Source organism: Cherax quadricarinatus, chromosome 3 (genome assembly GCF_038502225.1).
Source record: "Cherax quadricarinatus isolate ZL_2023a chromosome 3, ASM3850222v1, whole genome shotgun sequence".
Taxonomy (NCBI): domain Eukaryota; kingdom Metazoa; phylum Arthropoda; class Malacostraca; order Decapoda; family Parastacidae; genus Cherax; species Cherax quadricarinatus.
In genome coordinates, this window is record NC_091294.1 from 70,196,011 (window position 1) to 70,217,746 (window position 21,736).

Sequence of the window (21,736 nt, forward strand, 5' to 3'; positions counted from 1 at the left end):
GATAGTGCAAAATCCCTCTCATGAAATGTAGAATTGCAATGACCACATACAGCAGAGAGAACTCAAAAAGTGTAAATGAACCAAAACTTTTCACTATCCTCCTCATTATACACAAGGGAAATTACCAACAGACCCCCACGTGTCTTCAAGAGAAATTGGATAACAAGTTCCTAAAGTTAGTTCCCGATTAGCCACGTTGTGGTGCTTTCTTTGAACTGCTTGTGACTAGCATCAACATCCTAGTTGATCATGCTATCAACCAAGAGACCTGGTCTGGGACTGGTCTCAGGGTGGGGAAGTGACCCCCCCCAAATCTTTTTCAGGTAACCAAATCTGAAGCCCTCAGCCTAGGACTCTAATTTGCCATGGGTATCCACAAAACCAAAACAGACATTGGCCTAATCACCTAAAACAGTATTCTGTATACTGATTATAGAGAGCCATGCACAAGACATGAACATCAGAATCACTACTGTAGGCAAAGTTAGTGGAGCTGTTGTCATGGACTACATTACACAGAAACTAAGATGAGCCAACTCTTGAGAGTTACCATTACCTATCAACAGATTACCTATGTTGAACCTGAAAAATGCACAAAACAATTTCTCACCAGCACTCACAGAATACCAAAGAATAAATGAAAAGAAGCATGCAGCAGGCACGTGTGAGCGTGTTAGATAGAAGTGAATGGAGACGAATGGTTTTTCGGACCTGAGGAGCTGTTGGAGTGTGAGCAGGGTAATATTTTGTTAAGGGATTCAGGGAAACTGGTTAGCCAGACTCGAGTCCTGGAGGTGGGAAGTACAATGCCTGCACTTTATAGGAGGGGTTTAGGATATTGGCTGTTTTGAGTGACATCTAACCTATCATACCTGGGTACCTCTGCAAAGACAGTGAGTATGTGGGAATGAGGTGAAAGTGTTTCTTCTTTTTAGGTCATCCTGCCTCGGTGGGAAACAGCCAACATGTTTAACCCTTTCAGGGTCCACAGGCCCTCTCAGAGACTTGTTCTCAGGGTCTCCCAAATTTCAAAAAAAAATAAAAAAAAAAAAAAAAAAAAAAAAAAAAAAAAAAAAAAAAAATCTTATGAAAAGATAGAGAATCTTTTCCCGATCATAATGACACCAAAAGTATAAAATTTGATGGAAAACTTACGGAATTATGCTCTCGCAAAGTTAGCAGTCTCGACCATGTTTACGCATCGGCGATTTTGCCCACTTTGAGCCCTATTTTCGGCCAATTCCAGTGTACTAGTCGACAAAAATCTTAACTATTTCGCTAGAACTCCATTTTTTCTATCAAATGAGTACAAGAAACCACCCATTTACCGATTTCAACTATCCAATAAAGTGGTCAGAATTTAGCAATTTTGCCAATTTCACACAAATTTCAAAAGATGCCAATTTCCAAATAAGGTCCAGAATAAACACGAAAGACATTCCTGGCACTAAAATAACAAGTTCTCTGTTCGTTAGTCACATCCCCAGGCCCCTCTTATATTTCTTTGGCTTTCCACTTTGAATTTTTATTCTTACAAAAAATAGAAGATTTACTGTTATGCAGACTACTGCATTAGTGTAGAAATGGTATAAATAATATCAGCGCACTTGTGAAAGAATATTAGACACTTGATATGATATGTTTACTTTTGAACTTTGGTAAAAATCGAACATTTCTGCTACTTTGAGCTCAATTTCAAGGTACTTTTCATTGTAAAACCAGTCAAAATCATCTCAATTTCTGTAACATGTCTTCCATTCTATGAAATGAGACCAGGAAAACTAGAATACAACAATAAATACCATACAAAAATACAGTGCAAAGTCGCTGTTTTAATCCAAAAAAACGGTCAGTTTTTTTTTTTCTCATTACGCACTGTGTGCTGCAGGATTTTTTTTTATACTGCGCACACTGACCACATACAATGGACCCCCGCCTTACGATCAGCTCCCAACTCCAACAATTATGTAAGTGTATTTTTGCAAGTGCTTTTGTACGTGTATTTTTGGGGGTCTGCAATGGACTAATCTAATTTACAATATTCCTTATGGGAACAAATTCGTTCGGTAACGGCACCCGAACAGACTTCTGGAATGAGTTAATTCTGCAAGTCAGGGGTCCACTGTAGACCCATTCTTTCATATGTAGGCCTACCAGTTTTCTCTCACTAGATTTGAGGGCGCTAGAATTTAGGCGTACTAGTACTACGTCAACAACCCTGGTGCGTAAGCCGTACTAGTACGACTGAAACCCTGAAAGGGTTAAAACAGTACTCAAACTGGGAAAAATTGTCAATGCAAAAATTTCACCCACATCACTAACTTTACACTTGTATAATTCTGCAAGTCTTCCATCAAATTTCGTACTTTTGGTGTTATTACCTTCAGAAAAAAATTTTCTACCATGTCAGAAGAATTTTTTATTTTTAAACGTGGACACAGAGCAATCTTAATTTGGGGATGGTCCTGACAGGAGTTATGACTTGCATAAGTGTGTTGAAGACAGCATAAACCTATAGCTTGAATGAGGTATTAATTTACACAATTAGGAGAATGAAGCAAAGAAGCAAGCTTGTGCAATGAGTAATCCAAGTTTTGACCTGGAATGAATGACATAACTCAACAGCTACACAAGATGGAAAAGTTACCATACCCCCGGCCGGGATTGAACCCGCGGTCATAGAGTCTCAAAACTCCAGCCCGTCGCGTTAGCCACTAGACCAGCTAGCCACAATAAGATTCATCCAACTAGGTATATTTCTACACCATAGGAAGGTTAGCACAGGCACCTCTGTGACCACAAATGCAAGTTTTTACAGACGAATCTCCAGCTAGCGTGGCCGTGATGAACTCTAGCTCAAGTCCCTTCACTGCCGTCAACATGACTTAAGAAATCGTAATGACACGACGCTAGCTGGAGATTCGTCTGTAAAAACTTGCATTTGTGGTCACAGAGGTGCCTGTGCTAACCTTCCTATGGTGTAGAAATATACCTAGTTGGATGAATCTTATTGTGGCTAGCTGGTCTAGTGGCTAACGCGACGGGCTGGAGTTTTGAGACTCTATGACCGCGGGTTCAATCCCGGCCGGGGGTATGGTTTGTTTGCAATCGTGTCATTACGATTTCTTAAGTCATGGAAAAGTTATCAAGTCGACTGAGCAAAAAACCAAGAAAGCTGCACCACTTGATTTCATCTTAAGAAAAAAAAAAAAGCCTTAATGTACTATAAACCTGTATGATGAGGAAGGCAGGCCTGAACAAGAGTGATTGTTAAGTACAGAATTGTTCTACAAGTTCAAATTGCACAGTTGGTAACACATTAAATTTTCTGGCGTGTGTGTTTCTGCTGACCACACTGCTACAGACAATTTCCCTACTGAATAACAGGTTACTTTTGAGGGTGGCTATGAACCACAGCAAGTGTTTAATGCTGGTAAAATCAATCATAATTGGAAGATGCCAGTGAGAACTTGCATTAGTCAGGAAGAGAAAAGTGCACTGGAATTCAAGGCGGCATAGGATCACTTCAGCCTGCTACTTTGCAGTAATGTGTCAGGCAATTTTATGTGTAAGACCATGGTTATTAACCACTTTAAGACTATCCATGCTATGAAAGTTATCCTTTGGAGGAAAAACCAGTCAGCATGGATGACAAGAGGAATTATTTACCAACTGGTTTAAGCATCGCTTCTCCCACAAACTCATGTTTTTACCTGCACAACAAGATCCCTGCATACGAGGTTCTCTTTACTCTTGATAATTCCCGTACTCATCCAGAACTCTTAGATGTGCATCCACAAGTAAAAGTAATGCAGAACCTTGTTACAGCAATGGACATTGACTTCAAGCTTGGAATGCAACTCTTAGCATAAATTTAAACAAACCACCAAACACGTGGGATTTGAACCCAGCGTGAGCAAGTCAAATTTAACACTGCAGATGTCACCAGATACGTTAAAAAGTGCATGCAGCAATCAACATTAAATGCAGGCTGGGGAAAGTTATGGCCTAGTTTGTGAATACTTTCACAGATTTTCCCCTCAGATGAGAGAAATAAAAATACAGGAATAAAGATACAGTAGCGATAAAAAGAAAAAAAAAAGCATTTTTAACAAACTGGTTGTCTAACACTTTTGTAGAATTATTTACAGGTATGCAGTATCTACTATAGTTTCTTTGGTAATCTAATTCTACATCTAATGTTCTAAAGCTCCAGTATTTGCACTATGCAGTAGATGTGTAAATAAATTATAAAATAATGGCAAGCAAAGAATATTTAAAATAAACCAACATAGTCCTGTCTAAGGGCAATGTGTGGTGTAAATATTATGCAGAAAATTCGGAGTGTGGAAATTAGGAGGTGTGGAGTTAATAAAAGCATTAGTCAGAGGGCAGAAGAGGGGTTGTTGAGGTGGTTTGGTCATTTAGAGAGAATGGATCAAAGTAGAATGACATGGAAAGCATATAAATCTATAGGGGAAGGAAAGAGGGGTAGGGGTCGTCCTCGAAAGGGTTGGAAAGAGGGGGTAAAGGAGGTTTTGTGGGTGAGGGGCTTGGACTTCCAGCAAGCGTGCATGAGCGTGTTAGATAGGAGTGAATGGAGACGAATGATACTTGGGACCTGACGATCTGTTGGAGTGTGAGCAGGGTAATATTTAGTGAAGGGATTCAGGGAAACCGGTTATTTTCATATAGTCGGACTTGAGTCCTGGAAATGGGAAGTACAATGCCTGCACTTTAAAGGAGGGGTTTGGGATATTGGCAGTTTGGAGGGATATGTTGTGTATCTTTATACGTATATGCTTCTAAACTGTTGTATTCTGAGCACCTCTGCAAAAACAGTGATAATGTGTGAGTGTGGTCAAAGTGTTGAATGATGATGAAAGTATTTTCTTTTTGGGGATTTTCTTTCTTTTTTTGGGTCACCCTGCCTCGGTGGGAGACGACCAACTTGTTGAAAAAAAAAAAAAAAAAAAAAGCCCTGAATATTTATTTTTCTCCTTGGCTATTTATCATTTGGTGAATATAACAGCATATATATATTGGCAGTGTGGAGGGATACGTTGTGTATCTTTATACGTATATGCTTCTAAACTGTTGTATTCTGAGCACCTCTGCAAAAACAGTGATAATGTGTGAGTGTGGTGAAAGTGTTGAATGATGATGAAAGTATTTTCTTTTTGGGGATTTTCTTTCTTTTTTGGGTCACCCTGCCTCGGTGGGAGACGGCCGACTTGTTGAAAAAAAAAAAAAAAAACAGCATTTTGAGACTGGGCTTCAGGTGTTGCTTTTTCACTAAATATCAAAATGTACCACACAATACAAGGGTTTTGAAGAGCTTTAATTTTTAAAAAACAATGCTCGAAAAAAATTAATGCAACAATTACTGTGATTGGAAGAAAACTATTGTATACAGAATACAGCAAAGTAGAGTATTTAAGATAACCTAATAGCACTGGTATACCAATGAAATTTTCAGCACAAGTTTTCTGTAAAGTTCTCTAACAACTGAAATATCTTTTAGAGAAACATGTTAGTACTTTGAAGACTACAATCCAAGGTAACATTTGTGAGTGACTAATTAATCAGCAGGGACATCCTGGACTCAGGTTGGTATGAGAGGACAGAATAACTAAACTAATCCCAAATGTTTTACTTATTTGTTATATTAAAGACTATTGAAGACATACTCTACCTAAAGTGGTCAAAAAAATCTATATAGTACTTGACTGACTATCATATTCTATACACTCCTCCCTCACAATCTGCAAGTTGTTTTCCTGCATAAATTAGTGAAATGTGAATCTGAACTGTGAATACTATAGAATATCAAAATAGAGAAAGTGTGATATATTGCCTCAACAGGAACCTGATCATGCCTCATCAATATCATGATGCTATGGCTTAATTCAGATTATTTATGAGCATAATTTCATCTATTACATCTAGAACCAAATTTTTAAAAATCTCTCTTAGTAAGATTTGTGAAAAAAAACATGGTATGCTTACTGATGAGACATTTCACCTACTCAACAGGACTACTCAGCTGACATACAGTAGAGACAAGAGCAGCAGTAGAGACAGATACGAGGTGATCAGCCTTTCAACCTTCAAGAAGTATGTTTGAGATGGTCAGTCCTTCAGTCTTGGTGCAAGCTCAGTTTCATACCTTTCATCAGTATGACCCTGATCAAACCTATGGAGTTGAACACATACCAAGGCTGAGAGCCTGATCACCTCATAGCTACACAACTACCTCTCTTGTCTCTGTACTTGACTGAAGAAGCTTGCTGAGCAAGCACAACAACTTGTCAATAAAAATACCAAATTGCTGTACATGTGTCTTACTCATCTACTTGTTATTGTATACAACTACTACAATACAATAGTGACTACCAAGAAATGCAGCTGATAGCTTAAGATACGAATGTTTGTGTGTTTTTGTTTTACTCATTTTTGGCACATTCCCACATTGTACTGCACTACCCACAATACCCTGAACTGCCCATAGTGCATAACTTCACCTCCATGCAGCTGACACCATACCGTGCACAAAATGGGCATAAAATTAATTTGTATAAACTACATTTCTCATCTAATTTATGTTGAGTCTAGGTAGACAGAGGCCTTAAAGAGACATGCATTTAATATTTTAAACCTTACAAGTTAACGCATGCCATAAGAAACAACACTGCACACCAGCAACAAGGCAGCTTGGATACTGAGATAGACTGTTGACCACCATTCATGACTTTTCATCTAGTACATTTCCTCTAACAAAATACTAAAAATTAATGCTTAAGTTTAAAAAAATGAACTTTGGAAATATATTTACTGTAAAACTTTATGTAACACAACACTGACAAAGTATAGAGAAAAAAAAGTCACAATATAATGGCTGGAACTGGTTACCACAAACAACTCCCACATGGACATTGAAGCCCATCCTGGATCATTGTCAAATCAAAACTGAATGTTACTTGACAATGGTGCAAGAGAGAGCCAATCATCATCAAAGGGTTTCTCTCCTAAGTGGGAGTTGTAAGTGCACTTGCAAAGCATACTTTTTTAATGGAAACTTGAAATAAGCCATTAAGTACAAACAAAATACTCATAATTAGTTAAATCAAATTAATAAAAAGAAAGAAAACTAATAGTGTACAATATTACTTATGAGATGTACAATACATGAAACTGCGTCACAATGACTAGATGTGATGTGAGGGGTGGATGCAAGCCATCTGAGTTGGACTCTTCATATGCTTCAGGCTGTGGCAGCATTACATCTAGTAGAGGAGCTAAGCTCCAAGAGGGCTACCAAGAGCAGTTTGCATTTATGTGCTAGCAAGGTTTATGGGGTGGTAACATTAAATCATGATGTTACAGCAATAGTAATGTTAATAACAAGTTTATGAATCCTGTGAAGTCACTCACTTTCCTTGGTTATGATCTTCACACCGATCCATACAATTTTTACACTATGCGAAACACTGTACCTATGAATGAACTCAAGCAAATTGGGTATACATTCCCTTGAAATAATAACTTAACCCTTAAACTGTCCCAACGCAGATCTCCGTCCACGTGCGGGGGGCTCCGAACGTAGATCTACGTTTTTTTTACATGCTTTCAAATGGGGAAAATCAAGGTCGGAGCACTACACATGTGAACGTAGATCTACCTTTGGACAGTTTAAGGGTTAAATCCCAATATGATGCCCTAATCCACAGACTGGATTAATGAAGTCATGCAGGGCATTTGACAAGTGTCCATTAGACAAGATTAGACAGATGCACAGAGTTCCCAGTGGAAATATTAAGGTACCAGACTTTAGAGGCCATACTTAAGTCAGGTAGCTACACAACTCTGATGCAGCAGTAGCTAATAAACTAGTCTTCAAACCATTCTGAAATGATTCAAGCATTTTTTTAAATTCCAAGGGTTTTTATTAGTTCTCCAATGAACTAGTAGGGTGTGCTAAATTAAAACTTTCAATAAAAGGATTTAGTGTAGTGATGAGTGATGTAATTCAGATACACTACGGGTGTAGTGAGCAAGAATCATGGTACTAAATTACCAAGTGGCCACAAAAGCCCATTCGCATAATTGTGTTAATTTTTCAGAAATGTATTTATTTATTTAGAAGAGCATGCAATTAACATCAGTAAAAGAAATAAATGTTAGATTTTTGCACAGGAGACCAATTACTTGGCATACCATGATACCGAGGCAAGCACTCACTGCATGCAGACTTTTGTGCTCAAACACCACTGAACTCAGTCAATTTGGTAGAACTGTTGATAGCATTCATCTAGAGGTGGTATTTACCTATCACCTGATGTAATGCTGCCATTTTCAAGGAACAGGGGAGAGGAAGAGTATGTAGCTAGGTGGGGAGTGTTAAATAATGTGTGCAGTGGTTAATGAAGAGATAAAACTATATACAAAATACATACATACAGACGTACACCTCTCTCACGCACATACCCTGTTGTGTACCAAAGTTTGTTTTTGTCTCGTATCGCTGAGTTGCCACATAATACTGTACCTAATGGACAGTAATGCACTAATCACCTGTATTTACTAAACTCATTATTATATACTTTCTTTCTAAATATGTATTGAACAAGTATTTCAGATCACTTTTTCATCATTTTGCATTATTTTTCATAATTACAGTATTACTTACACTATTTTGAATGGTTTGTGCAGAAGCATTATAATGTGAATGTGGGTCCTAGAGCCCAGGAGTCATACCACAGATTGTGAAATTTATTAATAAAAATAATGAATTATCCAATCTGCACTGGGTGAAGTTTGCACTGATAATAACATGTGAAAATAACAAAGGTTGCCTAAGAAACATATGCAACTGAAAAATAAACAAAACTACAAAATATTCATAGCAAGAACAAATGTTGAAATAAAGATAATACAGCTCACCAGGTGATACTGCAGTGGAGTACAGCTGAAGAAAAGAGCAACCATTTGCTTCACTGCAGTTCTTTAGAGATAACCAAGGTCAACCACTATCTCAAATAATGAAAATTAACTTTACAGTAAAGTAAAAAAAAAATAAAAACTACTTAAGCAAATAATGCTACTAGGTATATTTATCTACAGAAACAATCAGAAGAAATTCACCCTTTTCTTATACTGCTGTACAACGGCTCCTTCAGGAATATCCATTCTCTGTAAAAAGGATAAACAGAATATTAGAAATTCCCTTCAAAACTTTAATGTTTAACTATTGCATGATGTCCCATGCTGAATCTTTTCCTACAAGTAAACACAGCACAAAAATATGGCATTTATAGAGGGGGGGGGGAAAGATAAAAAGTGGACTGACTGCTTTAAGATAATTATTTTAATTTTTTTGTTAACACATCGGCCATTTCCCACCAAGGCAGGGTGGCCCGAACAAGAAAAACTTCCATCATGATTCACTCCATCACTGTCTTGCCAGAGGCATGCTTACACTATAGTTATAAAACTGCAACATTAACACCCCTCCTTCAGAGTGCTGGCACCATATTTACTACCAGTCAATTTTACTTTTGTACATTAAACATTATTTTATACTTCCCATAACATTTTGTTGCCAAATTTTCAAGTTTGTATATTCAACTCCAACCTTTATATTATCCTTTGTACCTGTGTACCTGTCTACCATCTTACTATCATATTATAACCAAGACATTACCATTGTTATTTTTTACTATTATTCTTTTGGTACTTTAACTGTGAATTTTATTTTGTCAATTTAAATCTAGTTATACTCTTGATTTTGTCAACAACCTATACCAGACTAGTGCAATTGCAAGTACCATTTCAATTTGTATTTTTATATTATAAGTTTATATTATAAGTCCTACTCTAAGATTGTTTTCATATCTTAGTGACTATATTGTGTGTGCAATTAGTGTATATATCAATTATATTATTGTTCAAGGCCCTTAACTATCTTTTGCTAACTAGTACCAACTACCTCATATATTTTTTTTCTACTTTTTTTTATTCTTTTGCTACCTTAACTTGTATATTTTATCTTGTCAATTTAAATCTAGTTATACTCTAATTCTTGTAAACAACTTATATAACACCTTGGTGCAATTACAACTGAGAGTCTTGTGCCTTTTTTATATCATTAGATTAAACTCAGTTGTACTATAGCTCATTCTAGCTCAATACATAGTCAGTACCAAAGTCATTATATTAGACCATAGTGTAATTACTAGTGAGAGCCTGGTGCTATTTTTAATTTGTATTTTTATATTATTAGATTAAACCTAGTTGTACTATACCTCGTTCTAGCTCAATACATAGACTATACCAAAGTCATTACATTTGACCTTAGTGCAATTACAAGTGAGAGTCTTGTGCTATTTTTAATTTGTATTTTTATATTATTAGTTTATACCTAGTTGTACTTTAGCTCATTCCAGCACAACACATAGACAACACCAACTTCATTATGTGTATTAGTGACTATACTCTACATGACCAAAATGCTATAGCTATATACTTGTCCAAACTTCCCACCACTACAGATATCAGTACTAAAACTCAACACACAACTCAGGATATAAATAACCATAATTTAAACCTAGAAGATGATTGATCACGTTGACCCTGATCTAAACCTACATAATCTGACACACAATCAAAACCTATTGGAAAGTAACTGCCTTTACTACACAGCATCACAAGCCAGAACTATCCTAAACAATGATAAAAGTCTATCAGTACTTAACTACAACATCAGGTCCTTAAGCAAACACTATGATGACCTCCTGGCACTCCTTGAATCACTAAAGACACCCTTCGCCTGCATTATTCTTACTGAGACCTGGCTTAAACAGGACACAATAGATATCTACCCTCTACCAGGATACACAGCAATCCACAACTGCAGACCATACCAAGTTGGGGGTGGTATTGCAATCTATTACTCTAACCAATTATCTTGTATTAGCACTAATTGCTTTAGTGATGAATATGGAGAATGCATTTTTGCTAATTTTACTGTAAAAAACCTTAAGACGCCTATAACAATCGGTGCCATTTACCGGATACCCCACACAAACATCCCAAACTTCAGTGAGAAATTAAAGGCACTAATAACAAACAGACAAATGAATAAGCACCACCTTCTCTTAGCTGGAGACTTCAACATCAACCTTGGCCTACTAGATGATCAGCCTGTAACTGATTTCATCAACAATATGAACAACACACTTCTCATACCAACAATAACTAAACCAACCAGGCTCACTGAAACAAGTGCAACTATAATAGACCATATATGGACCAATATACTAGCCCCCCTTAAATCAGGGATAATCACACATAGCACTACAGACCACTACCCTACCTTCCTCTTGACAAGCATTAGTAAACTACCACTTGAATACAACAAAGTCTCATTTAGACTCCATGATGAGGCCTCAATAAGGAAGTTCACAGCTGACCTAGAGACTGTTGACTGGCCTACAGAATTCTCTAAGGCCAATGGTATTGATGACTGGACAGACATTTTTCTTAACAAATTACTTAGACTATACAACAAACATTGTCCTATAAAAACGAAACAGATCACAAACAAATGGCTTGGTTGCCCATGGCTAACCAGCACCATTCTGAAATCCATTGATAAGAAACACCAATATGAAAAGCAATATAGACAGGGCTTAATACACAAAGATATTCTTAAACACTATTCATCAGTCCTCACCAAAGTAATAAAGAAAGCCAAACAACTATACTACTCCAGTAGATTCACTGACACAAGAGGAGATATAAAAAGACCTGGAAAACACTCTCTCAGACTCTAGGGACCCACAAACTGAAAAAACCAAGAATATTGTCCTAACTAAACCTAATGAAACACCACTGCAACCCACTGACACAGCTAACAAGATAAACGACTTCTTCTCAACCATAGGTTCTAATCTCGCCAATAAAATCCCACGTACCAATGCCCATGCCGGGGACTACCTAGATGGGAATTTCCCAAATTCCTTCTATCTTGCTCCAACTGAGCCCACGGAAGTCACCGAGATTATAAAGTCTCTTAAAAATAACTCAGGGAATCTGACTCATGTCCCACCATTATTGTACAAGAGAGTGGCCCATGTCCTCTCGCATATTATCTCATTACTTTTTAACAAGTCACTAGAAACTAGCACCTTCCCGAAATTACTCAAGACGGCAAGGGTTACACCAATACATAAGGGTGGTGACCCTACAGATTTAAACAACTATAGGCCAATATCAAACTTACCATTGCTATCCAAAATCTTTGAGAAACTCGTGCACAGGAGACTATATTCATTTATAACGGCACAAAACATACTCAACCCCTGCCAATTTGGATTCAGGAAAAATAAAAGCACTAATGATGCAATCATAAAAATGCTAGATCTGCTTTACACAGCATTGGAAAATAAGGAATATCCACTAGGAATTTTTATTGACCTAAGAATAGCTTTTGACATAGTAGACCACGGCATCCTACTCCACAAACTTGACCATTATGGTATAAGAGGCCATGCACTTGCATATTTCAAATCTTACCTTACTAATAGGTATCAGTATGTCACCATTAACCCTTTCAGGGTCCAAGGCCAAAATCTGAAGTGGTGCCCCAGTGTCCAAGAATTTTCAAAAAAAAAAATTGTTATTTTTTTCTTATGAAATGGTAGAGAATCTTTTTGTGAATGTAATAAAACAAAAAGTACGAAATTTGATGGGAAATTGACGAAATTATGCTCTCGTGAATGCTCTCGTGATATTTACGAATCGGCGATTTTGCCGACTTTGACTCCTATTTTAGGCCAATTACATTATTCCAGTCGACCAAATTCTTAGCTATTTCACTAGGATTACTTCTATTCTATCGATTGAGCACAAGAAATCGCCAAGTCAACTGTTTCAACTACAAAATAAAGTGACCGGAAATTGGTAATTTGGCCAATTTAACACAAAGTTCAAAATATTCCAATTTCAAAACAGGATCCAGAATAAACAATGTAGGTCTTCCTGGCACTAAACTAACATTTCCTCTGTTCATTAGTTACGTTTTGAGGCTTTACAAATAAATTCCATTTTGATTTTTTATTCACATAATGAATTTTTATTCACACCAAAAAATAGAAGATTTACTGTTATGCAATATTGTAATAATTGTATAAATATCATCACCACATTTATGAATGTATATTAGACCGACCAGCTAGCGTGTATTAGACGTGTGAGGTCGTTTGTTTACTCTTGAACATCGGCAAAAATTTAACATTTCCGCCAATTTGAGCTCAGTTTCAAGCCATTTCCAGTGCTAAAACCAATCAAAATTATCTCTATTTCTGTAATATGTCTTCCATTCTATCAAATGAGACCAAGAAATCACAAATACAACTATAAAAAACATACGAAAAAACACTGCAAAGTAGCTGTTTTAATCGAAAATCACGGTCTCAGTTTTTTTCCTCTCATTATACACAGTGTGCTGCAGGATTTGTTTTATGTGGTGCACACATACCACATAGATGTATTCTCTCATATCTTGGCCCAAATTTACCACTCACAGTTTATCGGAGTGAGCTGAGCTCATGACGTAGATCTACGGTTTGGACCCTGAACGTAAAGCCGTAGATCTACGGGACGGACCCTGAAAGGGTTAAAGACACAGCATCAACAACACAGCCACTTGATACTGGAGTTCCGCAGGGAAGTGTCCTTGGTCCCCTGCTCTTCCTCATATGCATCAATGATCTTCCAAACGTATCTCGACACCTGAACCGTATTCTCTTTGCTGATGACACGACTTATGTCATCTCTCACCCTAATCTTGCCACCCTCAACACCATTGTTAATGAGGAGCTGATCAAAATATCGACTTGGATGACAGCCAATAAACTTATGCTTAACGTTGACAAAACCTACTACATTATGTCTGGTAGCAGAGCAGGAGATGCGCAAATTAACATTAAGATCGACAACACTCTAATTGCCAGACATAATGAGGGCAAATTCCTAGGCCTATACCTCGACAACAACCTGAACTTCAGCACCCATATCCAACACATAACCAAAAAAGTATCCAAAACGGTTGGGATCCTCTCCAAGATACGATACTACGTGCCGCAAACTGCCCTTCTCACACTATACCATTCACTTATATATCCATACCTCACCTATGCTGTGCTTGGGGTTCAACTGCAGCAGCACACCTAAAGCCAATAATAACCCAACAAAAAGCCGCAGTAAGAATAATCACTAAATCCCATCCCTGGCAACACGCCCCCCCCCACTCTTCATAGATCTAAACTTACTCCCTGTTCAGTACATCCACACTTACTACTGTGCAATCTACATCTACAGGACCTTAAATTCCAATATTAACCTTGACCTAAAACGCTTTCTTGATAGTTGTGACAGAACCCACAGGCACAACACCAGACACAAACATCTCTATGACATTCCCCGTGTCCGACTAAACCTTTACAAAAATTCAATGTATGTCAAAGGCCCTAAAATCTGGAACACCCTACCTGAAAATTCCAAAACTGCAGACACATTCATCACCTTCAAAACTACCATCAGAAAACATCTTATCTCCCTGATACACCCTGTCAACTAATAATACGAATACCACCTGGTAGTTCACACTTACACTCACTCACCCATTTGACCATAAACAGAAATATCAATCTCAATCTCAAAATAATGAATCTTAACTAGTCATAAGTTGGCCTGTGATACTCCAATACTGAAACTATGTATAGTGCCAAAACAAAAGCATTCACATTGCTAAACTCACAACAAGTATTTAGTCACTTAGCCATAATACCAACCTACCTCATAATTTTGTAATATTTTAAACTTAAGATTTAACCCTTTGACTGTCGCAACCCCAAATCCTGAGGTGTCTCCTGGTGTCGCAAAATTTAAAAAAAAAAAAATATTTTTTCTTATGAAATGATAGAGAATCTTTTCCCGATTGTAAAGACACCAAAAAAACGAAATTTGATGGAAAACTGACGGAATTACGCTCTCGCGAAGTTAGCGACTTCGGCGATATTTAAAAATCGGCAATTTCGCCCACTTTGAGCCCTATTTTCGGCTAATTCCTTTATTCCAGTCAACCAAACTCATAACTATTTCTTCAGAACTCTATTTTTTCTATCGATTGAGTACAAGAAACTGCCCATTTACCGATTTCAACTACCCAATAACATGGTCAGAAATTTGCAATTTGGCCAATTTCACGAAAATTAAAAAATACGACAATTTCAAAATAAGGTCCAGAATGAACAATGCAGACATTCCTGGCTCTAAAATAACATTTTCTTTGTTCATCAGTCATGTCTCCAGGTCCCTGTGATATTACTCTTGCTTTTTATTTTGAAATTTTATTCAAACAAAAAATAGAAGATTTACTGTTATGCAGACTACTGCAATACTGTAATAATTGTAAAAATTACATCAACCCATTCATGACTGCGTATTAGAATGGCTATTTGGACATTTATTGGACAATGACATCATTTGTTTACTTTTGAACATCGGCAAAAATCAAACATTTCCTGTACTTTGTGCTCCATTTCCAGGTTCTTTTTATAGTAAAATTAATCAAAATCACCTCCATTTCTATAATATAGTTTCCATTCTATCAAATGAGACCAAGAAAACGAGAATACAACCACAAATACTATACGAAAATAGACCACAAAGTCGGCATTTTAATTAAAAAAAACGGTCAGAGTTTTTTTTTTCTCATTATGCACTGCGTGCTCCAGAATTTTTTTTGTGGTGCACACTGACCACACAGACCCATTCTCTCACATGTGGGCCTACTAGCTTTCTCCTGCCTGATTTGAAGCCGCTAGAATTTATGAGTATATATACGTCAAACACGGAACCTCGCAAACATATACAGTGGACCCCCGCATAGCGATATTAATCCGTGCAAGAGAGCTCATTGTTATGCGAAATTATCGTTATGCGAATGAATTTTCCCCATAAGAAATAATGGAAATTAAATTAATCCGTGCAAGACACCCAAAAGTATGAAAAAAAAAATTTACCACATGAAATATACATTTTCCTACACACAAAGAGAAGGATACATGCACAATAGTAGAGTAGTACATGCACAGTATATATTGTGCATGTACTACTCTACTAAATGAAGAATAAATGACACCTTTATTGAAGATGCAGCAATGACTGATGAGACACTGTGTCCTGGGAGTGCCTTTTCCTCCTGAGTACTGTAGGTCCTGTTTGGCATTTTCTTCCAGAACAGGCCTTATCACACTGTGTATGCCACTAGTTCCAGGCATTTTTCCCTGTTCACCTGGGTGTTAGTCGACTGGTGTGGGTTGCATCCTGGGAGACAAGATTAAGGACCCCAATGGAAATAAGTTAGACAGTCTTCGATGACACTGACTTTTTTGGGTTATCCTGGGTGGCAAATCCTCTGGGGTTAATTGTTTCTTGGTATTCTCAATAAGCCACACCAACAACGGTGCTACAGCAGCAGCAGCAGCAGCTGACAGTGCTACAGCAGCAGCAGACGATGCTACAGCAGCAGCAGACAGTACTACAGCAGCAGCAGCAGCTGACGGTGGTACAGCAGCAGCAGCAGCTGACAGTGCTACAGCAGCAGCAGCAGCTGACAGTGCTACAGCAGCAGCAGACGATGCTACAGCAGCAGCAGACAGTACTACAGCAGCAGCAGCAGCTGACGGTGGTACAGCAGCAGCAGCAGCTGACAGTGCTACAGCAGCAGCAGCAGCTGACAGTGCTACAGCAGCAGCAGACGATGCTACAGCAGCAGCAGACGGTACTACAGCAGCAGCAGCTGACGGTGGTACAGCAGCAGCAGCAGCTGACAGTGCTGCAGCAGCAGCTGACAGTGCTGCAGCAGCAGCTGGCAGTGCTACAGCAGCAGCAGATGATGCTACAGCAGCAGCAGATGATGCTACAGCAGCAGCAGACGGTACTACAGCAGCAGCAGCAGCTGACGGTGGTACAGCAGCAGCAGCAGCTGATGATGCTACAGTAGCAGCAGCAGCTGACAGTGCAGCAGCAGCAGCAGCTGACGGTGGTACAGCAGCAGCAGCTGACGGTGGTACAGCAGCAGCAGCAGCAGCTGTACCACCAATAGTAGCGATGGTTGATTGGGGTTTATTATACAACCTGGCCAGCTCGGAGACACGCACTCCACTTTCATACTTATCAATGATCTTTTTCTTCATCTCTATAGTAATTCTCACCCTTATTGCTGTAGGGTTGGCACTAGAAGCTTTCTTGGGGCCCATGGTCACTTATTTTGCAGATAAAATCACCAAAAACACTGTAATAATACGAAATGTTCCGATTGTATGCTTGGATGTTACCGCGGAGGCTGGCTGGTAAACAATGCCACCGGCGGAATATGTGAGCGTGGCTCAGGCCGCACATAGACACGTCTCAGACGAACAGCGTTGAGCGGGTTTTTTAGCGGTATGCGAGGCAAAATCTTGGCGATAAAATGTAGCGGTATGCGGATTTAACGTTATGTAAGGCCAACGGTATGCGGGGGTCCACTGTATATACGGCCGCGACAGTCAAAGGGTTAATATAAGTCTGCCCGAAATGCCTAGCCATGTTAGGTGTTCTAGTGGTACACTCTGTAATTATTATTTTACTACATGTAAACCACACAATAACTAAATTCTGTAAACTCAGCATTGTAATCCTTATAGAGAATAAACTTGGAATTTGAATTTGAATTTGAATACTTCCCATCTCCAGGAATCAAGTCCGGCCTGCCGGTTTTCCTGAATCCCTTCATAAATGTTACCTTGCTTACACTCCAACAGCACGTCAAGCACTAAAAACCATTCGTCTCCATTTGCTCCTATCTAATACGCTCATGCACGCTTGCTGGAAGTCCAAGCCCCTTACACACAAAAACCTCCTTTACCCCCTCCCTCTAACTTTCCTAGGCCAACCCCTACCCCGCCTCCCCTCCACTACGGCTTTATACACTCTCAAAGTCATTCTATTTCGTTCCATCCTCTCTACATGTCCAAACCATCTCAATAACCCTTCCTCAGCCCTCTGGATAATAGTTTTGGTAATCCCACACATCCTCCTAATTTCTAAACTATAGATTCTCTGCATTATATTCACACCACACATTGCCCTCAGCAATGACATCTCCACTGCCTCCAGCACAGCACAGTACAGTACAGTACTTGCACAGAACGTACAACTTTGCCTGTAGTCTTGTAATTTGCATGACTGAGGGTTATAACACCAGTCTCCTACTCTAGTACAGTTTAACATTTTAATGAAGCTCTACTACATCTCTTCTCCATCATTCTTCCTCTCACTGGCCTTCTTCAATTCTTCAAGTCTCCCTGCACTCTCTCCCACCTCTACTAAATAATATACACTACATAACACTTATGCTGCAAATACAATCATAGTTATTAATTATTCAAAAAGAAGTTTGCTGGGGTAGTGTTTTTTTTTTTTTTTTATCACACCGGCCGATTCCCACCAAGGCAGGGTGGCCCGAAAAAGAAAAACTTTCACCATCATTCACTCCATCACTGTCTTGCCAGAAGGGTGCTTTACACTACAGTTTTTAAACTGCAACATTAACACCCCTCCTTCAGAGTGCAGGCACTGTACTTCCCATCTCCAGGACTCAAGTCCGGCCTGCCGGTTTCCCTGAGCCCCTTCATAAATGTTACTTTGCTCACACTCCAACAGCACGTCAAGTATTAAAAACCATTTGTCTCCATTCACTCCTATCAAACACGCTCACGCATGCCTGCTGGAAGTCCAAGCCCCTCACACACAAAACCTCCTTTACCCCCTCCCTCCAACCTTTCCTAGGCCGCCCCCTACCCCGCCTTCCTTCCACTACGGACTGATACACTCTTGAAGTTATTCTGTTTCGCTCCATTCTCTCCACATGTCAGAACCACCTCAACAACCCTTCCTCAGCCCTCTGGACAACAGTTTTGGTAATCCCGCACCTCCTCCTAACTTCCAAACTACGAATTCTCTGCATTATATTCACACCACACATTGTTCTCAGACATGACATCTCCACTGCCTCCAGCCTTCCCCTCGCTGCAACATTCATCACCCATGCTTCACACCCATATAAGAGCGTTGGTAAAACTATACTCTCATACATTCCTCTCTTTGCCTCCACGGACAAAGTTCTTTGTCTCCATGGACAAAGTTCTTTGTCTCCACAGACTCCTAAGTGCACCACTCACCCTTTCCCCTCATCAATTCTATGATTCACCTCATGTTTCATAGACCCATCCGCTGACACGTCCACTCCCAGATATCTGAATACATTCACCTCCTTCATACTCTCTCCCTCCAATCTGATATCCAATCTTTCATCACCTAATCTTTTTGTTATCCTCATAACCTTACTCTTTCCTGTATTCACTTTCAATTTTCTTCTTTTGCACACCCTACCAAATTCATCCACCAATCTCTGCAACTTCTCTTCAGAATCTCCCAAGAGCACAGTGTCATCAGCAAAGAGCAACTGTGACAACTCCCACTTTATGTGTGATTCTTTATCTTTTAAGTCCATGCCTCTTGCCAAGACCCTCGCATTTACTTCTCTTACAACCCCATCTATAAATATATTAAACAACCACGGTGACATCACACATCCTTGTCTAAAGCCTACTTTTACTGGGAAATAATTTCCCTCTTTCCTACATACTCTAACTTGAGCCTCACTATCCTCGTAAAAACTCTTCACTGCTTTCAGTAACCTACCTCCTACACCATACACCTGCAACATCTGCCACATTGCCCCCCTATCCACCCTGTCATATGCCTTTTCCAAATCCATAAATGCCACAAAGACCTCTTTAGCCTTATCTAAATACTGTTCACTTATATATTTCACTGTAAACACCTGGTCCACACACCCCCTACCTTTCCTAAAGCCTCCTTGTTCATCTGCTATCCTATTCTCCGTCTTACTCTTAATTCTTTCAATAATAACTCTACCATACACTTTACCAGGTATACTCAACAGACTTATCCCCCTATAATTTTTGCACTCTCTTTTATCCCCTTTGCCTTTATACAAAGGAACTATGCATGCTCTCTGCCAATCCCTAGGTACCTTACCCTCTTCCATACATTTATTAAATAATTGCACCAACCACTCCAAAACTACATCCCCACCTGCTTTTAACATTTCTATCTTTATCCCATCAATCCCAGCTGCCTTACCCCCTTCCATTTTACCTACTGCCTCACGAACTTCCCCCACACTCACAACTGGCTCTTCCTCACTCCTACAAGATGTTGTTCCTCCTTGCCCTATACACGAAATCACAGCTTCCCTATCTTCATCAACATTTAACAATTTCTCAAAATATTCCCTCCATCTTCCCAATACCTCTAACTCTCCATTTAATAACTCTCCTCTCCTATTTTTAACTGACAAATCCATTTGTTCTCTAGGCTTTCTTAACTTGTTAATCTCACTCCAAAACTTTTTCTTATTTTCAACAAAATTTGTTGATAACATCTCACCCACTCTCTCATTTGCTCTCTTTTTACACTGCTTCACCACTCTCTTAACCTCTCTCTTTTTCTCCATATACTCTTCCCTCCTTGCATCACTTCTACTTTGTAAAAACTTCTCATAAGCTAACTTTTTCTCCCTTACTACTCTCTTCACATCATCATTCCACCAATCGCTCCTCTTCCCTCCCGCACCCACTTTCCTGTAACCACAAACTTCTGCTGAACACTAACACTACATTTTTAAACCTATCCCATACCTCCTCGACCCCATTGTCTATGCTCTCATTAGCCCATCTATCCTCCAATAGCTGTTTATATCTTACCCTAACTGCCTCCTCTTTTAGTTTATAAACCTTCACCTCTCTCTTCCCTGATGCTTCTATTCTCCTTGTATCCCATCTACCTTTTACTCTCAGTGTAGCTACAACTAGAAAGTGATCTGATATATCTGTGGCCCCTCTATAAACATGTACATTCTGAAGTCTACTCAACAGTCTTTTATCTACCAATACATAATCCAACAAACTACTGTCATTTCACCCTACATCATATCTTGTATACTTATTTATCCTCTTTTTCTTAAAATATGTATTACCCATAACTAAACCCCTTTCTATACAAAGTTCAATCAAAGGGCTCCCATTATCATTTACACCTGGCACCCCAAACTTACCTACCACACCCTCTCTAAAAGTTTCTCCTACTTTAGCATTCAGATCCCCTACCACAATTACTCTCTCACTTGGTTCAAAGGCTCCTATACATTCACTTAACATCTCCCAAAATCTCTCTCTCTCCTCTGCATTCCTCTCTTCTCCAGGTGCATACACGCCTATTATGACCCACTTCTCGCATCCAACCTTTACTTTAATCCACATAATTCTTGAATTTACACATTCATATTCTCTTTTCAAAGTAATTGAAAATACACTGTATTTTAAAAATAAAACTATTCAAAATAATAAAGATTAAAAGCAACATAACACTAGTTTGTACATCTGCCTAATGCCACATGTATTTACTATTAAAGCATTAGTTCAAACGGGAGATATCCAGAATCCGGGCAGGCCCCCGTTAACGATTTTAACTGAAGAGGGGTAATTTTAGCGTAAATAACCCAAAGGAATGAATTTTCCCATAAGAAATACAGTGGACCCCG

General features: G+C 38.9%; 1 protein-coding gene across 7 annotated transcripts in view; it reads right to left on the minus strand.

The window, feature by feature from the left end:
• LOC128705515 (uncharacterized) overlaps positions 1-21,736 on the minus strand; it is a 246,038-nt gene that overhangs the window by 207,143 nt on the left and 17,159 nt on the right. For 6 of the 7 annotated variants that reach the window (XM_070092288.1, XM_053800705.2, XM_053800711.2 and 3 more), the window contains one exon: positions 9,145-9,192. In XM_070092288.1, coding sequence (XP_069948389.1) covers positions 9,145-9,192 — 48 coding nt within the window. Of the gene's footprint in view, positions 1-8,487; positions 8,549-9,144; positions 9,193-21,736 lie in introns of all 7 variants that reach the window. The other variant, XM_053800693.2, reaches the window with a different exon arrangement.